At 49.0% G+C, this 17,437-nt stretch overlaps 1 protein-coding gene and 1 long non-coding RNA gene across 6 annotated transcripts in view; both read right to left on the bottom strand.

The window, feature by feature from the left end:
• Positions 1-17,437, bottom strand: part of LOC146894389 (uncharacterized) — a 156,560-nt gene that overhangs the window by 93,307 nt on the left and 45,816 nt on the right. For 2 of the 5 annotated variants that reach the window (XM_085691099.2, XM_085691097.2), the window contains exon 5: positions 431-4,195. The exons of 2 other annotated variants lie outside the window; for them this stretch is intronic. In XM_085691099.2, the coding sequence (XP_085547225.1) occupies positions 3,877-4,195 (319 nt within the window). In that variant the 3' untranslated portion in view covers positions 431-3,876. Of the gene's footprint in view, positions 1-430; positions 4,196-13,990; positions 14,239-17,437 lie in introns of those variants that run through there. One more of the 5 variants, XM_087907534.1, reaches the window with a different exon arrangement.
• On the bottom strand, positions 12,072-13,617 carry LOC148121959 (uncharacterized). The gene is made up of 2 exons (XR_015738010.1): positions 13,152-13,617; positions 12,072-12,978 (listed from the first exon to the last, which is right to left on the bottom strand). It is a non-coding gene; the product is annotated as an uncharacterized LOC148121959 (long non-coding RNA).

Below are 17,437 nucleotides of genomic sequence, written 5' to 3'. Positions count from 1 at the left end.
GAGAAGGAAGAAGGGTTATATGAGCCCGGGTAGGTCATCATCACAGGGGAACCCACAGAAACAACTAACCTTAGCTCATAGGAGCTCACAGAATCTGGACCAACAGCTAGGGAGCCTGCAGGAAACCAATCTGCAGGCCCTCTACATATGTGTGGCAATTGTATAGGCTGGTCTACTTGTGGGACTCCTAGCAGTGGGAGCAGGGCCTATCCCTAACGTTTTTGCTGGCTTTTGGAAACCTATTCCTCATACTAAATTTCCATTCCCAACGTTAATACAAGGAGAGGAGGTTAGTCCTACCTCAACTTGATATGCCATGCTTTGTTGACACCCATGGGAGGCCTGCTCTTTCTGAACAGAAACAGAGAAAGAATAGATTTGGGGGAGGAAAAGGGGATAGGAGGAAGGAAGAAAAACTGTGGTCAGGATGTAAAATAAATGAATAAATTTAATTAGCAAAAGAAAGTCAGGGACATTTTGTGATAACTTAATGGTCAGTCGATCAGGAAGATGTTACAACTGTTAGCTTCCATCCACTAACATGGGGGTCCAGGAATACCAAATTCAAGCTCGAAACAGGTAACGCCATGGGACCATTTAGAAACTTTAGGAGACTAAGAGCAATAACAGCACAAGTGGGAAGCCAAAGCCAAAAGGCCAGGAAGACCTCAGCAGCACCACAACTGGCAGGCCCCTGTAGACCACTGCCTACAAGGATACCAGCATCCATTCTCAAGCAAAAATGGCCTGTTCTTCAAGGCAAGTAACAGATGAGACAATAAGATGCCTAAAAGGTATCAGTGGAAACACATCATGCAAAGCAGCTCTCCATCGTTGATGGGATGGAATTAGAAGTTGAAGGCAAAAATGTGGTAGGTGCATTTAAAATATGAAAATCACATGACACTCTCCTAAATAATGAGTAAATGAAGACGCTCCAGTGGTTGTCAGAAAACACTTTCATGAGTGGAAGTCAAAATTCAGCCGTACCTATTCAACAAGACCATGCCTGTTACTGGAAGCCTAGCTAATCACTCAGTGCTAATAAAGTTGTGGTTACTGGAGGAGAATCAACGGCCAGTGTTTTACTAAACCAGCATGGTCCCCAGCAATAATCTATAAACACTCATCGTTATACCCACACATAAGCGTGGTCTTCACTCCTCATCAAGGAAACTTCTCTCTACAACAGACACCATTACAGAAAACTATATCCCATCAAAACAAAGAGTTGTGAAGCCCAGTCCCAATAGATACTTCTACAAAAACATTCCCACACCTAAAGTTCAAGGAACATTGTGTTAGAGGGCCAGAAAGACTGGAAGAGCCAGAGAATCAGAGAGTTGGCTGTGAGACTCTCTCCTAGTGATATCAGCAGTGGCACTCATGAAGTCTCACTAACACAACTGCCAAATGTGAGCTGAAAAAGGAGGACACCGATAGACGTGCCAAAGGATGGGGAAGGCCCACAAGTCCTCAACCCCACAGAAAGAACCAGAGCCCACTGACTAATGTTGGGAGCAGGAGAGGTGGTCTTCCTCGGGGAGGGGAACCAACTCATTGTCCAGTACCAGATTATCAGGCCTAAGAGCATACATACAGGTAACATTGTACAGGGGGAGCAGGTTGTAGTTAGAAATATGTGTGTGTGTGTGTGTATCTATGAGAAAGTGCTGTCTGTGTGTTTGTATGTAATAACAATTAATGAAAGCAAGAGGCCAAGAATTTGCATAAGAGTCAGAAGGGGTGCATGTGTGGGGCATTCAAAGAGAGGAAGTGGAAGGTAGATATTCTGTAATTACATGACAATCTTTAAAATTAAAGAAGAAAAAGCTTAACAAGTCTAGTGAGCACCACAGACCAAACCACTCCTGTCTCCTCCGCCATGATGAACTACATTCCCTGAGCTGTAGACAGAATAAATCCCCATTGTGTTGTCTTTTGTCGGGTATCTGATGACAGTGACAAGAAAAGCATCTAAGGCACACACAAAGAATTTCAGTATCCCTCTGGGGAAGCAAGTCAGAACCACAACGAGCTCATGTTTCCATTTTGAATCTAGTAGGAAGGCTACAACCAAAAAGGCAGGTGAGGGGTTGCTCTGTGGTAGAGTGCTTGCCCAGCCAAATAACAACACTTCAAGAAAAGACAAAAAAATAACAACAAAAGTAAAGGGCAGATGACAGCAGTGTTTGTAAGGATGCAGAGAGAGAGCAGGCCTTGCATGCAACTGGTAGGAATAAAAAATGTGCAGCCACTTTGTGAAGTAACTTGTCAACAGCCCAAGGGCTGAAGATGACCCAGCAGTGGCCTTCAAAGAACAACAGATGTATAAACAAGACCACATAAAAGTCTTATATTGGAATCTTAGTGACTGCCTCATTCACCACAGTCAAAAAGTGGGAAAGCCCAAATGTCTATCAGTGAACAGAATGTTGTCTATCCTTACAGTGGAAAGAAGGGGGCAGGGAAGATGAATCTTACAAACAATGTCCAATGGGAAAGAAACCAGATACAGATGGTCACAAATTATGTAATTTTATTCACACAAAACTTCCAAAACAAAGAAGACTTTAGAGGCAGAAAGTATATGGTGGTTGCCCACGGTTTGTTAGTGAAAGAAGAGGCAGTGATTGGCAGTAGGCATGGAGAGTAAGCCGGAGACATTTTTCTGGGGAGGCCGAAAGCTCGTGTGGTGGGCAGAATACAGTAAAAATCATGTGATTATCCAATATAAACTGGGAGATTGTACAGAACACAAGAGATGAAGAAACATGTAAAAGAAAGGAGACATTTGAGAGAAAATGTGAGAGTCTAGCTGCCTTATTTTAAGCCAGAAGTTGAAGATGCTTGTGAGAATGAAACCCATGTCATTCTTCTCATGCTCACTCTTAGGTTTTGGAAACAACTATTTCCTACGTATAAACAAAAGCTTCCAGGAACTCCAGTTACTGCTAGGAATGTCAAGAGATTTGAACCGAGTTTGGAAACCAGTGAGTGAATGTCGTGTTCTCTCGTCATCGTGACATCACGGCCCCTCCTAAGAACACAGTGGAAGTAAAAGAAGGGTCGCCAGCAAAGCAAGCCAAAGAAGTGGACAGGGTGCAGGGGACATGAGAGCTCAGGGTATGTAGAGGACCCTGCGTTCCAAGGAGCACTACAAGGCGACTTACATGACCAGCTCTGGGAAGATGGACACCTGAACAACAGTACCATCCACATGGGGTGTTCTCTCAACAGCGTAAGGAAGGTCCCAGTGCTGGCGCAGGCTTGTTCTCAGAGGAGGCAGCTGTGTGGTAGAGAGAGGAGGCACACGCACGGTGGCACACCAGGCAACAGAGTTGCTCAGTAACTCAGCTTTGTCCTCACAGAGTGACCTATGGGGACAGGGTACATAGAAGGCAGAGGAGATGGAAGAGTGAGTGGAAGAGAGAAGTCATAGATTTCACAGCAACGATGAGGGCCCAGCTGGGCTGATAGCGCCCACCCTCCAGAATGCCAGTCGTCATGGATGCCGTCGTCAGCCTCACCTATCCCCTGGTCTCCCTCACAGAGTGCCACCCCCTCTTCTCCAGGAATTCCTGGTGTGATATGGAGTAAATGACATTGCCCTGGCCCCGGGGGGGGGGGCGCATTGTTTCATTGGTGACAAAGGCCCTGAAAAGTCCCTGTGACCCATGGCCCTCCAGTACCTGGAAACAAGTCCAGCATCAATGGACAGATGCAGCATGAGAGAGCAGAGTCATAAGATGACGAACAGGCTGGAGGGAACAGAGGGCAGAGTGACCGATGAAATGCCTCAGAGTCTCTGCTGGCCCTGTGTTGGAACCCATGTGGCTCCAACATAATGGCGCCCCCCTGAAGGGGTTCTAGAAGCTACGCTCCCCTATCAGGGTCACTCCAGTGCGTGTCCCACCAGGAGGCTCTGACTGAGGCACGAAGGACCGGGCGGCTGTCTTTTCTCACTGGCAGCTGATCAAGATAGATGAGTTGGTTGCAGAATTGTCCCCAGCGCTGGTGTCTGTGGGGCTTGGGGCACGTTTCCATCCCAGCACTTCTGTCTGGTTGAATTACCAGACTCACCATCCTCTGCTGCTGCTCTACCCAACCCCCTCCTCTGCCGGGGTCAGAGATCATCTGCACAGGCTCTCCCCATAAACGCGGTGGTGTGGAAATCTGGCTGTTCTCAAAATGACTGTGAAAGAACCCAGAATACAAAGCATGAGTGGGAAGCATAAAGGAACCCCAACTCCCCAAACAGTCATCTCCCCTCGAACACAATGCGCAGTCCAGTCCAGCCAGTTGGCACTTCTTATGAGGTTTTTTTCTTTCCACTGAACGGTGTCCCCAGCACATTGGGGACACTCACAGAAACACTGTGCAGCCTGCCTGACTCCGGTCCCTGCCAGAGCCTCCTCTCTGAGGTTCACAGTGGGCAAAGATCCAGGTCCCTGCCAAGTGGCCTGGGAGCCACTCCCAGACACATCCCAGCCTCCCTTCCCAGAAAGCAGTCCTGGGGGAACAATGCTCTCGGCAGAGCCACTACGTCCAGGTCACCTGAGGATCCAACAGGCACTCTTCAGCTAGCAGCCGCAGCTGAGACTCACCCTTCCCTCTGGGGGATTTCTATCATCCCCTGCTTTCCCCTCCAGTGAGGCTGAGAGGGCCAAGGGCCAAGAGCCCAGGTCTCAAAAGGCTCTCTCTTGTTAATCATTTTCTCCCTTGTTTGGCGCATATGCCCTTGGGGGCTGGCAGAGGCGTGTTTCTTGTAAATCTGGGCCATACATTTAGGTCTGAATGAGCCATAAGTGCCCTGTCTTGGCAGAAGGTATCTTTGCTTTAGGAAGAAGGAAATGATCCAGTTTATGAAGGTACCAGTTTATGAAGTTGCGTGGGAGGTACCTTTTGATAAGGACACCCATAAAATGAGTAGGAACAGGTTTTATAGGTGCTGGTACCTTTACCAGGAGGTCACACACCGGAAAGGCTACAGCGGGGAGGGGCCTGTGCTGTGGGAACAGCCAGCAAGCAGGAAAGGCCTGGAGCAGGCAGGAGGCACGCCTTCCCATACCATGCAGCCTGTGAAGCATCTTGGATGATCATATCCATCCTGTTAGTTGCCACTTGAGGAAAGTCAACTGAGGCCACAGTGGTGCTAATATCACCCGTGGGAGCTCGAGAACCCCAGAAAACAGCCTTCATGGTGTGTGTCATCTCCACTATACGAAGGAGAAACGCAAGTCTTACACAGAGAGCAGGCAGAGTTTGGCTTCAGACCTCTGCCTAAAGGCACCAGAGCCCAAGGCCTTCAGCAAGGGCTCATTACAATGATCTCGATTCTCCAAGGACTCATTTGGCTTTACTGTGTGTCTATGGTGTGTGGTGTGTGTGTGTGTGTGTGTGTGTCCGTATATATGTGCAGAGGCCAAAGGTCAACATTGGTATCTTTCTCAATCACTTTGACAACTTTTTTTTTTTTTTGAGAAATGATCTCTCACTGAACTCAGTGTTCATGGATTGGTTAGGCTAGCTGTCTGGCAAGTCTCAGGATCTCCACCTCTCTGACACTGGGGCTACAGGCACAATGGCCACTCTTGCCTAGCTTTATACATGAGTAGCAGGGATCCTGAACTCAGGTCTTTGTGATTTAGGGGTAAGCGGTTTACCAACTGAGCCATCATCCTAACCAGGCGATGCTGGAGATACAAGGACTTGCATTTGCTGGTACACACTGTTGCTGAGTCAGGCTCAGCCTCATGCGACTTTTTTTCTGTTTAAACTGTACATTTGTGGTTCATAGTAAAATGTGGACAATAGCATTCATGGAAGATTTATTCACATCTGCCCAGAACTAGAAACACCTGTAATGTCTTTCTAAGGCTGTGGTGAGTCAACCAAGGCCATCTACCCAACAGCTGAGGGACCCACTAGCCCCTGGTGAGCCTCGAGGGTCACTCTAAGGGAAGAGTCTGAGCTCCAAGGGTGTGTTTTGAACGATTTCATCCATAGCTACTGAAGATCAGGAGTGTCTGGGGAGAAGGAGCTGCAGCTTCAGGAGTTGAGGGTGTGGACAAGGAGGTCTACAAAAAGTGTAAATGTCTGTGTCCCAATCGTGCTGCTGGGGACAGAACCCTTTCCTCGTGTAAACACGTGTGTGCACGAGCTCTGGGTGTAATCAAAACTCTCAGCCTGAAGGCTGAGGGAAGTCAACATTTAAAACAATGAGCAAATTCAGCTATAGGCCCAATGTTGCCCCTACAGTGTTACAGAACCAGAACTCTGACAATGCACCTCTCCTGAGAAGAGACAATGCAAAGGAAGGGGAAGACGTGTGTGTGTGTGTGTGTGTGTGCGTGCGTGCGTGCGTGTGTGTGTGTGTGTGTGTGTGTGTGTGTGTGTGTGTCTGACTGTCTGTCTGCCTGCCAAAGTCTGGAAGATCACAGTGACCTCCACAGGCTGCATGCAGGGGCCATCATCCTAGGTTCACCAAGGAATCTTGCATGGCAGTTTCTTCGGAAGTGAAGCATTCCCTCCAAGTAGACGGGGAGACTCAACCAGATTTGGGAAATGAAAAGCTTTTGGACATCCACAAAAATCGAAACTCCCAAGATTCACTAGTGTCCCTCCTCGAAGTTAGTGAAGCAGTAAGCTGTTGGAGAAGAAAATCAAATAGCCAGCATTCTGAGATGAGCTGCCTAGCTGACTGCAAGTTATGCAGGGGCCTCCAGGTTTGCAGCTCCTGCAAGGTGCCACCTGTTGGGATGGGCTGTTCAGTACTGCAGCTGTACTTGAGATGTCCTGCTTCTATGGGCCACCAAGTCAGACATCAGTGTAATTACAATTCTGTTTTTTCATGAGTTCCCTGTGTGTGTATTCATGTGTCATGTATCAAGCTTCACAGAAGGCATAAGACAGAGGATATGCTCAAACTCCTCTCAGATGAGCCTGGAGTTGGCTTCACATGTCACCATGTTGACCAACTCCGAGCCTAAAGGCAAAGACCAGTTACTGGCTCTTTCTGAGGTGTGACATGAGCAGCCACATTCCAACTTGCAGAAAAGGATGGCATTATTGATAAGCTTGGTGGTACAGCTCCATCTCAGGCCAAGGATGCAGCTGTGGGAGCAAAGTGAGGACCAGGCCTGAGGTGCAGCTGCTGTACAACTCTACTCCTTCGGCACACGATGGACAATCTCCTTGCGCAGCCCTTCCTTTGGACTGGCCTGAGGACTCTCCTCCTTGAGCCTTCACAGAAGATGGCCAACATGTGAAAGCTATCTAGGAGCTTCTGAACCAGCATTCCAGAATAGTCTCGTATATATAATGTTAGCCTGGTCACCACCGGTGAGGCCAGAGCTGCGGGCACAATTCAGGATGTTCAGTTACATTGGACCTTGCTTTACAGTGCTCACCATGGGCTGTTTTGCATATTGTCATAGCTATGTGCTCTGCTTAACTCCCCCAGAAAACTTATCATAAGTTCAACCCCTCAACCCTGCTTCCTTCGGGTCCAGCCCAATCTGCAGGATGCAAGTTGAAAGTTTCCACTGAGCCTGACCCCGGCCTCAAACTGACTGGTGTCTTAAGTGTGTATGAATCAGTGAGTTTCCAGATGGGTCCCACCACCCCAGAACACGTAACATGCGTGCACATGAACACCAAGACAGCTGACCCTTTGGCTTTGCTCTGAGAACAGACCTTTGCAAGTCCAGAGGCCCTCCCGGCCTGCTACTAGTAGACAGCCATGTGCAGGCAGTGTGGCTTAGAAGCAAATACCAGGAGTCCAGGTGAGAGCAAAGCCTGGAAAGACGCATGGTATAATTTAGGCCCCCCAAAAGGCATTTTAATGATTGTGTGCGAGGAAAGCGATCACCCTTAATTCCATCATCACAGCTTCAACTGGAAGGGTTTGAAAGCTGCGTTAGGAGCCGTCTGGCAGCCCTACACCTCATCTGTGAGCCACACAGACAAACACAGGGGTAAAGCTCCAAAGAATCTGATAAAAAGACAGAGACATTGGGAGGCAAGCAGCAGGGACAATTACGTCTGACCCATGGGAAATGGCAAGTGCCATTCGATTCCCTGGGATGTCACAGGGTGACAGATTGTCTCCAGCTGGAGGAGGGAAAAATAGACCAAGATCAAGGGCAAAGAGAAGGCAGGGGTTGGGGGCTGCGAGGCCCCCACTCACCCTGCACCCTACAGAGACCAACAAGGCCCATGGTAGGGAAAGAACCCTCCTGAGACTCTAGACTCCCTCTGAGCTGGGGAAAGAAACAAGACAACACCCTAGCTGTGAATCCATCTCTTTCCAGGCTTGTCGAGTATGGTGCTAACAGTTCCACCAAGTGTACTTTCGTCAGACTTCGACCACTGCAGATCATTCTCTTCAAAAGAAGTCCTTCCCCGTCCTGGGAGAGCCAGTGAAGACCCAGGTATGAGTTAGCACATCCCAGAATGCCACGGTACACAAGTGATAAGCATAACAAGTTAGGTTGTATTAGTGACCAGGGCCCCGAGGAGCAGCCCAACTCTAGACCTGGTTGTCTCCTACAACTACGCATTCTTAAAAGGACTGCCATGGTTCATGGCAGCTAAACATCACTCCAGTAAAGGATACCTTCTTAGGACAGCCTACAAATCTCTGGCATATCCAGTTCTCCTTCCAAAGACCTTGAGCTCAGACTTTGGGTTTCAGTCACCCATCCAATGACCAGACCTTAGCCTGGGGAAGCTTAGATATCCTTCCAAAGACCTGGACTTCAGACCTTGGGAGTCTCAAATGCCTAAGACCCATGTTGAATCTTGAACTTCCCTTCATTTCTGGGTGCCCATGGCTGTTCACTGTCATTTTATATGTGACAGTGAGTTTAGGCACACACTCACTCTGGTAGAGCAGATGAAAAAGAGGAGGAAGTAAGCAATGTGAGATGGGGCTCCCTTCCTCAGTCCCATAGAAGAGTCTAGGCTATTGAAGTGAGCCCAGCAGACAACAGAAGCAGGAAGAGCTACAAAGTCCAACGAGAGCTGGCTGAGGCATGCCCATCCTATTTTTGAAGCAAAAGGAAAAATGAAAGCCCAATGTCAAGGTTGACTCTAAGGTCAGGTGACAGTGACAGAAGCTGAGGAGAGTCTGAAGAGGCCCTATCAGTGTGCAAGAGGGGCCCTCATTGTCTTCTGACCCAGGCTCCTGAACCCTGTGGCACAGCCATCTGTTTGATGGATGCAAGTACCCCTCAACTAATGATGGGATTATGGTCAATGGATTCACCATAATTTCAAGTACTACCAAGTCAGAAAAGCATTTAACACACCTCCTACGTGTGATGGTTTAGTACAGTTTACCTTATATTAGCCCACAATTAGGCAAACTCACAGATTTTATTTTATAGACAGAGTCTATTTATAGTAACACTTGAAAATCACCTCTGATGTATTGAATGCTATATTGAAAGTGATAATCAGGATGATTATGGGGATGAACTGTCACTCCATTCTAAAGTTTGTCTCATAGAATAAAACCTGGCAATCAGGAAAGAGCAGGGCAGTGCCTAGCCTCCACATAAGTATGCAGAGCCCTGGTTGGAACCAGTCCTGGAGGGAAGAGTACAATGGGGTGGGGGGAGACCCTGGGTTCCAGCAAGCATTGCCGGCAAAGGATCGGCATGAGCAAGAGGCCAGGGGCGGGCAGTCCTCAATCTTGAGGCCCTGAGAAACTTCCCACCCAGAGCTTCCCAGGACAAAGTGTAAGGAAAGCTCCAGACTTGTGAAATGAAGACATGATGGGACAGAAATGGTGCAAAGGGCAGATCTGGCAGTGTGGTATCCATCTGGCTCTGCCAAGGTGATTGTAGCGATGGCTGTGGTGTGCCCATTATCCTTCCAGAAGACAGAAATAAAGCTGAGTCCAGGTTCAAAGCCAGACTGTCCTCTGGTTAAATGAGAGCCCATTACCAAATCCCCATGCTGACCTGGTCCTTTCCATTCCCTCCTATACAGAAGTCTCAGGGACCAAAGTGCTCATGAATGCAGAAAAGAAAAACCCCACAATCCTTTTCCAATCTACTCATTGTATACAGAGTTCCAGTCTCTTTGTCACACTGTGGGCCTGGCACTATGACCCACCTCCAGTGGCCCTCTACATGCTGTCTCGTGACACCACCAGAAACCTTCCCCAGCCTCAGAACATTAGGCTTGCTTCAAACTCTCTGCTTGAAGTAGCCCCTGTTTCCTTCATGAACCTGCTTGCTCAGTTCATTTGGCTCTGGGCAGCAGAGCCAATCACCTGACCTGAGACAGAGCTGGGACCTGGGTCTGAGTGACACAGCAGTCAGGTCCCCTCTGCCTGGACCTGGTCCCCTGGTCCCCTCTGCCACAAGGATCCCAAGACTGTAGGTTCCTCTTCATGAGGGCGTGATGTCAGGAAAAAAGGCAGGAAGGAGCATGAGATTGCCCTGGACACTGGGTCAGCACAGGAAGGGCAGGCAGTCCTTGGCCTAACAAGTTCCTTGACCCTCAGCTTGACCAGACATGAAAAACGGAGTAAAATACAGGTATCCCAATACCCAAGGTGGAGCATGGAAAATGCCACCTGCAGAAGAGCTGGACTCTGCTGACCTCAGGAGGGGAGATTCCCCCTCTGTGGAGAGCTGCCAAGAGCTGCTGGGGACAGATGAGGGGACACTTGCTAGAAAGATCTCTCCAGGCATACCCGTCTTCACCCTTTTCTGTACGAGACAATGATGGTCACATGCAGATGCCTGCAGAGTCGTCTCAGAGGGCAGCACTGTCCCTCATGGGGCCTGGCAGAGCATCTGAGCAGGAAGCACCCTGAGACCCCTCCAGAACACTTCGTGTCAAGGGAGATGACTTCCTGCACACTGGGGAAGCACCTAGAGTGTGGGGAAACCAAGGGATCCCAGGACCCTGAAGAAGCTGACTCTCAGAGCCTCCCACTCCATGGCACCACAGCCAGCCCCTGGGGCTGTCCTGGGACCCAGAATCCATCTGGCCTCGGCAGAGGCCCTCCTGCCAGCCCCCACCCTCCACGCAGTCAAGTTCAAACCTAGATCCTCTTCCGAAGCCTCTTTCATGTGGTTTCTGTCTAATCTGAAAACACCTCCCTTCCCCACTGCCTTTGTCTCTGTGAGCTGTTCCTTAAGTCGCCTTTTGAAACTCTGGTGCCTGAAAAGCACACATCCCATAGTGCACAGTCCTAGGCGTCTTCAGGGGCTCCCTTCTGTGCCCCCAGGAGCAAGGGGGAACTTGTGTGTTGCTAGACTGCCTCACATCTCACCCACCCCATCTCTCTGGCAGGGGACAGGTACAGACAGTGGCTCCTCTCTGGCCTTCAGGTGTCAAACCTGGGAGACAGGGGATGCCCCTCTGTTGGCCAGTCTCCTGTGCACACAATGGCACCTCAGTGTCAAAGCTGGGAAACAGGGGATGCCCCTCTGTTGGCCGGTCTCCTGTGCACGCAGTGGGACCTCCGTGAGGCTTGTGCTGCCCTAAAAGGGACCTGTTGGACTCTGATTTAGGAAGCTGCACTAGGTTCAGGGAGGCTTATGGACCCGAGTGGCAGACTCAGCATGGGCACTCAGGGCTGGTCACTGCTTTGTGACAGACAGGGCCTCTGACACCACTGCACTGTGAAGCCTGCAGTCGAAGGTGCAGGTCCTAGCATCCCTCATATCTCAGAATGAAGGATCCAGTGAGTCTTCAGGACCTCACAGTCGCTCTGGTTTGTCCCCAGCAGCGGGAGTGAGGTGCAGAGTCCGGTGTGTTCCACAGGAACACTGAAAGAGTGCCGGGTCTGCAGCCACCCGTGGGGCAGCGACAGCCTCTCTCTGGACTCAGGGTCCTGCCTCTGTCACTCGAATCCGCTTTCCTCTTCCTGTGGGGAGCGATGCAGTGTGCCTCAGAGCTTTCTCTCTGACAGATCTAAATGATATTTAGGTTTGACATGTTACACTTGTGGTTTTCAAACGAGATCTTTTTCTGTGAAGAACTGCCTTTCTTGGCATAAAATAATTGGAAAGTACCTCGGATATCTCAATAAAACACATCAAAAGTAACTCTCTCCAGCTTGTTTTGACACGTCCACTTGTGGTTTCTGTCAACTTTAGCTAAACATCAGGTTTTCTCAGACAGAACAAACCATTAAAACATTCAACAGAGAAAGCAAATAGACATAATTCCTCTTGTGTTTGCCTCTTCTAAATAAAAGGCAATATTGAAAGGAGAGGCCATCCCAGCTCAAAGCACATTTTTATGATTCATACATTGGCCGTAATTATTTGCATAGGATTTAAATGTCTAAGCCGTGGACCCTGCCCTTTTTAAAAAATGCTGCATTGTGAAGTCAAAACACACAGAGCAGTTCTGTGTTTACAGAGGGTTGTCCAGTTCTGTCAGATAAATGCTGGGTTTACTTAGGTGGGTTTGAGATCAGAAAGAGCAGCACAGGAAACAAACATCTTTCTGGTGGAGAACAAGGAGACCCCAGATCTCCACCCCGCGTATTCTATCCAAATTCCACCTAAGACCAAGAGACAGCGAAACCTCCAGAAAACGTGCCTGCTCTTGGTTTCACCAATATTTAGAGGTTGGATAGAAAATGCAAGGAGAGGAGAAAATTTTTATGAAAAGGGCCTGAGGCCAAAGGGGCTGAGAAGCAGAGGGCAGACATCTGCCTAGGAGGGCTTGGGGGAGGCGGAAGATGGATGGGGTGGGGCAGTCTCCTCTCCTCCTCTGTCCAGAGCCCTATATGTCCAGGCAGTGAGAATCTTCCCCACTCCCACTCAGTCTCCACACAGCAGCGAGACTGCTCTGTCTTCCATGTGTGAGGAAAGAGGTGAGGAAGCTGCGGAGGTTGGGCTCAGTCACAGACTCACGGGGATCTGTGGGATCTAGCGGTAGGAACATGGCTCTCCCAGGTGAGCACGACATCTGCACCACGCTTGGCCTTCCTCAGAAGAACTCCAACAGATTAAAAAAAGAGAGAGAGAGAGACAAAAATAAACAAGTGCAATTTTTTGTCTCTGATTCTGGGAAAGATATTTCAGTTTCTCGTAGATACAAAACAAAGAAGCCTGGAAAGCGAGCCAGAGAAGCCAGGTGTTGTCTATTGGAAAAGGATGTGTGAGACTCACCTTTTACAACCGTGTGGTTCCTGCTCTGCTCAGTGGTGGGATTTAGGAACACAAGGCCAGTGAGTCTTTCTTGCCCTTAAGGAGTTAAGGACCACAAAGATGTTCATCAGTCGTGTTAGGAAACCAAGCTGAGGCCAAGCTTTCAAGAAAGAGTGTGGCCGTGTCAGAGGACTGGAGAGAAGAGCTACAGCCGTAGGGAGCTGAGAGTGAGTCTCGGCTGAGATGGGGCCACTCAGGAAGGTCCGCAAGAGCAACCCTGAAGGTTATGGAGGCTGAGATGGCACCAGGAGGTGAAGGGGACATACACAAGATTTAGTCAGATAGAGGGTAAGGAGAATAAAAGAAGGGTCACTCTTGAGATGAGGAAATTGGCAGGGGAGATGGGGAGAGAAAAGCAAAAGCCTGAGATGCTGCAAACAAAAGAAAGAAGAGGGCAGGATGGACCCAAAGAGAGGTCGCGGTAAGACTGTGGTTAGATGTGGGGGTAGAAACAAGAGAAACGGAGGAACGTGACAAAGACATAAATGAGTGACAGAGTGTGGGCAAAGAGGGACAGACATAGACACCCAAAGACCCTGGGATGGAAAAGAGGAAGGAATAGAGAACAATCACGGGTGGGAAGAGATGAAGAAAAAGAGACACAGTGGGGGAAGGAGAAAGAGACGGGGGAACCAAAAAGTCCTGAGTGTCCCACTTCATGACAGAGCCAATGGCTGAGGTGGAAGACAGAGGCAGATGGAAGCCTTAGCTGAGAAAGAAGAGAACCTGCATGGGGTCACAGCTGCTGCTGAGTACAGACTGGGCCAGGGAATCTGAATGGAAGTGGCGGAGTATGGGACATGCGGGCACATTCTAAACAGCTGCCCTCTAGAGGGGGGCCAGGCTGTTGTGCCAGGCTGGGTGGGGAGTAGTGCAGACTCCCAGGGAAATCAGAGCGTACAGTCTCTGACAGAAAGCAAGTGCAGGAGGCTTGACCTGGGCTGTCATCCTCAAACTTGCCTTGAGCCACCAGGACCTGTGCTCAGTACCGGAGTCTGATGACTGAAATGTGTCCCCTGAGTTCATGCTGAATCCGAAGGCCCTGGACCTACACTTGGAGAGATGACTATGGTAAGATGAGGGCACGAAGAACCTTCCTTCAGCATGGTTAGTGTCCTTACTCAAAGAACTACCACATAGACACAAGTGGAGGGACAACCATGTGAAGACACTGCGAGAATGCTGGCTGGAAGCCAAGACAGAGGTCCAAGGAGGAGCCATCCCATCACATCCTCAGTCTTGGTACCTCATCATGCAGTCCCAGAGACCCACATAAAGCCTGGCTGTGGTATCATCACCCTCCCATGGCACAGAGGCTCAAGCACCATCCCTGATTCTGCTAAGGTTGTTCAGAGGCCAGAGCTCTATGAACACAGAGGAGTAACAGTGACGGTCACCATGGAAACAGACCTTGAAGGATGACTCTGACTCGGAGCTTCAGGGCACAGACTCTAAAAGACTGACTTGGGACGGGACTTCAATTGAAAGTACCTTGGGGACTGGGGTGCAGTTCAGCGAATAGAATGCTTACCTGGCATGTATGAAAGTCTATATTGGATCCCTTACATACATAGGGTGGTGTCCACACTGCAAAGGTGGAGAGAGAAGGATCCAAAGTTCAAGGCCATTCTTAGCCACACAGAGTGTTTGAAACCAGCCTTGAATACATGAGATCCTATCTAAGATGTTAATAATCATCACAGAGTAAAATAAAGGGCTTTAGTGCACAGCTTGTCCTTCCCTGGAAGCCGACCTGAAGTGCACACACATGGAATCAGCAAGCTGGCTGTGCCGACAGCTGCAAGGGCACACTTGCTGTGTCGAACACAAGACAGGTCTGCATTCAGCAAGCCAGGGACAGAGCCTCAGGAGGAACCAGCCAGTGACACCTTAGCCCCAGCTCTGAGAGATCCCTTCACTGCTGCCAGCCCTGTAGGGATCTCAGGCACAGGCTGCTGGCTGCACTTCCGTTAGTGAGAGTTGTGCTTGGCTCCTAGACCAATTCCAGCCACATAGATCTCAACATCAGTGCTCTGAAGCAGCCTCCAGGGAGCACACACTATCACAGAATGTATGGGGTGGTTCAGTTGGGTTCCAGCATTCCACAGACTGGATCAAATGCTGTAGATAGATCCTCAGCTTCTGCAATCACTCCCTGGTTAGCAGTGGTTTTCAGAAGGCAGGCTGAACAACAGAAGGTTGCAGATACAGAGCTGGGCCCGTGGGCTGGACCTGTGCTTTTGTTTGGGCAGATACCAGGGGCTGAACCCTAAGCCTTCAGTAATGATAGGCAAACACCACTTAACTTTATCCCCAGCCCTTACTTTACTCTTTTAGTTTGAGACAGAGTCTAAGTCAGTGGTTCTCAATTTTCCTAAATGTGGTGACCCTTTAATACAGTCCTTCATGTTGTGGTGACCCCCAACCATAAAATTACTTTAGTTACTACTTCATAACTGTAATTTTGCTACTGTTATGAATTGTAATATAAATATTTGTGTTTTCCAATCGTCTTAGACAACTTCTGTGAAAAGGTGGCTTGACCCCCAAAAGAGTCACAATTCACAGGTTGAAATCCACTGGGCTAAGTTGTCCAGGCAGGCCTTGAATTCATTCTGAAGCCTAGGCATAACTTGGACTCATGATCTCCCAGCATGAGTCTCCACAGAAGCCTGTGCCACCAGACCATTATTCCAGGGGGAACGTTTTGGTTTTTTTTTTTCCCTGGAGGAGCCTCTACCTTGGCTGCCCTCTTCAGGACTCACTCAAATTCCTTGCTACAACCGAGGAGACCTCCCTCCCTTTCCCACTCTGTGCTGGCCCCTAACCCTGCTACAGACTCACATGGCAATTCCTACTGGATGGCAGCCTATATTACAAGTGTTGTCTGTGCCCTCCAAATACACTTCTGGGTGGGTTCAGGAGAGAGGGGAACTGAGGACCTGGCCACTGTCCAGTAACAGACAGTTCCAGTTCCCCAAGCCAGGCTGGCAGGCTCCAGGGAGAGGGGGGAGGGACGGCATTGCCTGGCGGCTGGACCCTTTGTTCCCCGGTGTACTGGGACTCTTCCGTGATTTCAGTGTGGCCCTTCTGATCTGAGTTGTGTGTGCAATAGATGTGTTAACTTAGAATTTGTCACCATAACATACAAAGTGCTAGGGAAGGATGGGGGATAGCTAAACTGTAGCTAAGAATAGACGCTGATTTATGCAACTTGATTATACTTGTGGCAAGAGTGATAATTGGAGATATTCTGAAAAAAAAAAAAGAACCTGAAAGTGAAGATAATTGGAAGGTTTATTTTTCCTCATCTATTAGATAGGGAAAAATAAGATCTTTAATTACATTAATAAGAAAATAATTATTGATACTCATAAATAATGTCTCATTTCTGTTCAGGGAAACACCTGACCCCACAGAACTATGGAATCCATTTAGAACCTAGGGAGATTATTTTTTTAATGACAAAGACAAATTCTGAAGGGAATAAGCCAATCACTGTAAAATTAAGGGTGCTGCTTCCTTTATTGGGTATGAAAACCCACAGAAAGAGGTGATGAGACTGGGGCCCGCCTGAGAGTCAGGCTGGGTGTTCCCCATCAAGGACTTCCAGTTTCAGAGAAACCAAACAGCATACAGCTCCCAGCAGAGACTCCTGACATGCAGAAGTGGCTCCCTGCCTTACCCTGCTCTCGTCAATCCCAGACTTCCCTCGGCACTAGGACTAGTGATCTGTATCCCTTCCAAACTTGTGCCTACAAAATACCTTTTTCTTCATTGCACGTGCTGTGAGGGTTTGGCACAGGAGAAGATGAAGCTAGCTAGCCTTCGGGCCTTTCCCCTGCTTTCCAGTTCCAGGCATTAACCTTCATTCAGGTCTAGCACTTCTGTTTAATCAATCATTTTCTGGCTCTCCCCTACCTCATTCCAGCCATCCCTCTGTCCAGGGGCAGCTTCTATCCAGGATCTCCTCTGCAGTCAGCTCCTCCAGGGTCTGTTCCTCTCCAGGGTCAGCTCTTGGGGAATGGTTGACACTAGAGGAGCAGTTGAGTTTGTGGAGTACCTAGCATTACAGTAGTAGCTGACACTAGGGAGGAGCTGACCCTGGGGAGGAACTCACCCTGAATTGGTGCTGACCATAAAGAGTAGCTGACCTAAGAGAGAAGCTGACCATGGAGGAATAACCAAACTTAGGGTCAAGCTGAGCTTAGAAAGGAGCTGAGCCTGGGGAAGAGCTGGCCTTTGGG

The sequence above is a fragment of the Myodes glareolus genome, chromosome 6 (assembly GCF_982192425.1).
Source record: "Myodes glareolus chromosome 6, mMyoGla1.1, whole genome shotgun sequence".
Taxonomy (NCBI): Eukaryota; Metazoa; Chordata; class Mammalia; order Rodentia; family Cricetidae; genus Myodes; species Myodes glareolus.
This window is presented reverse-complemented; position numbering and strand designations above follow the sequence as displayed.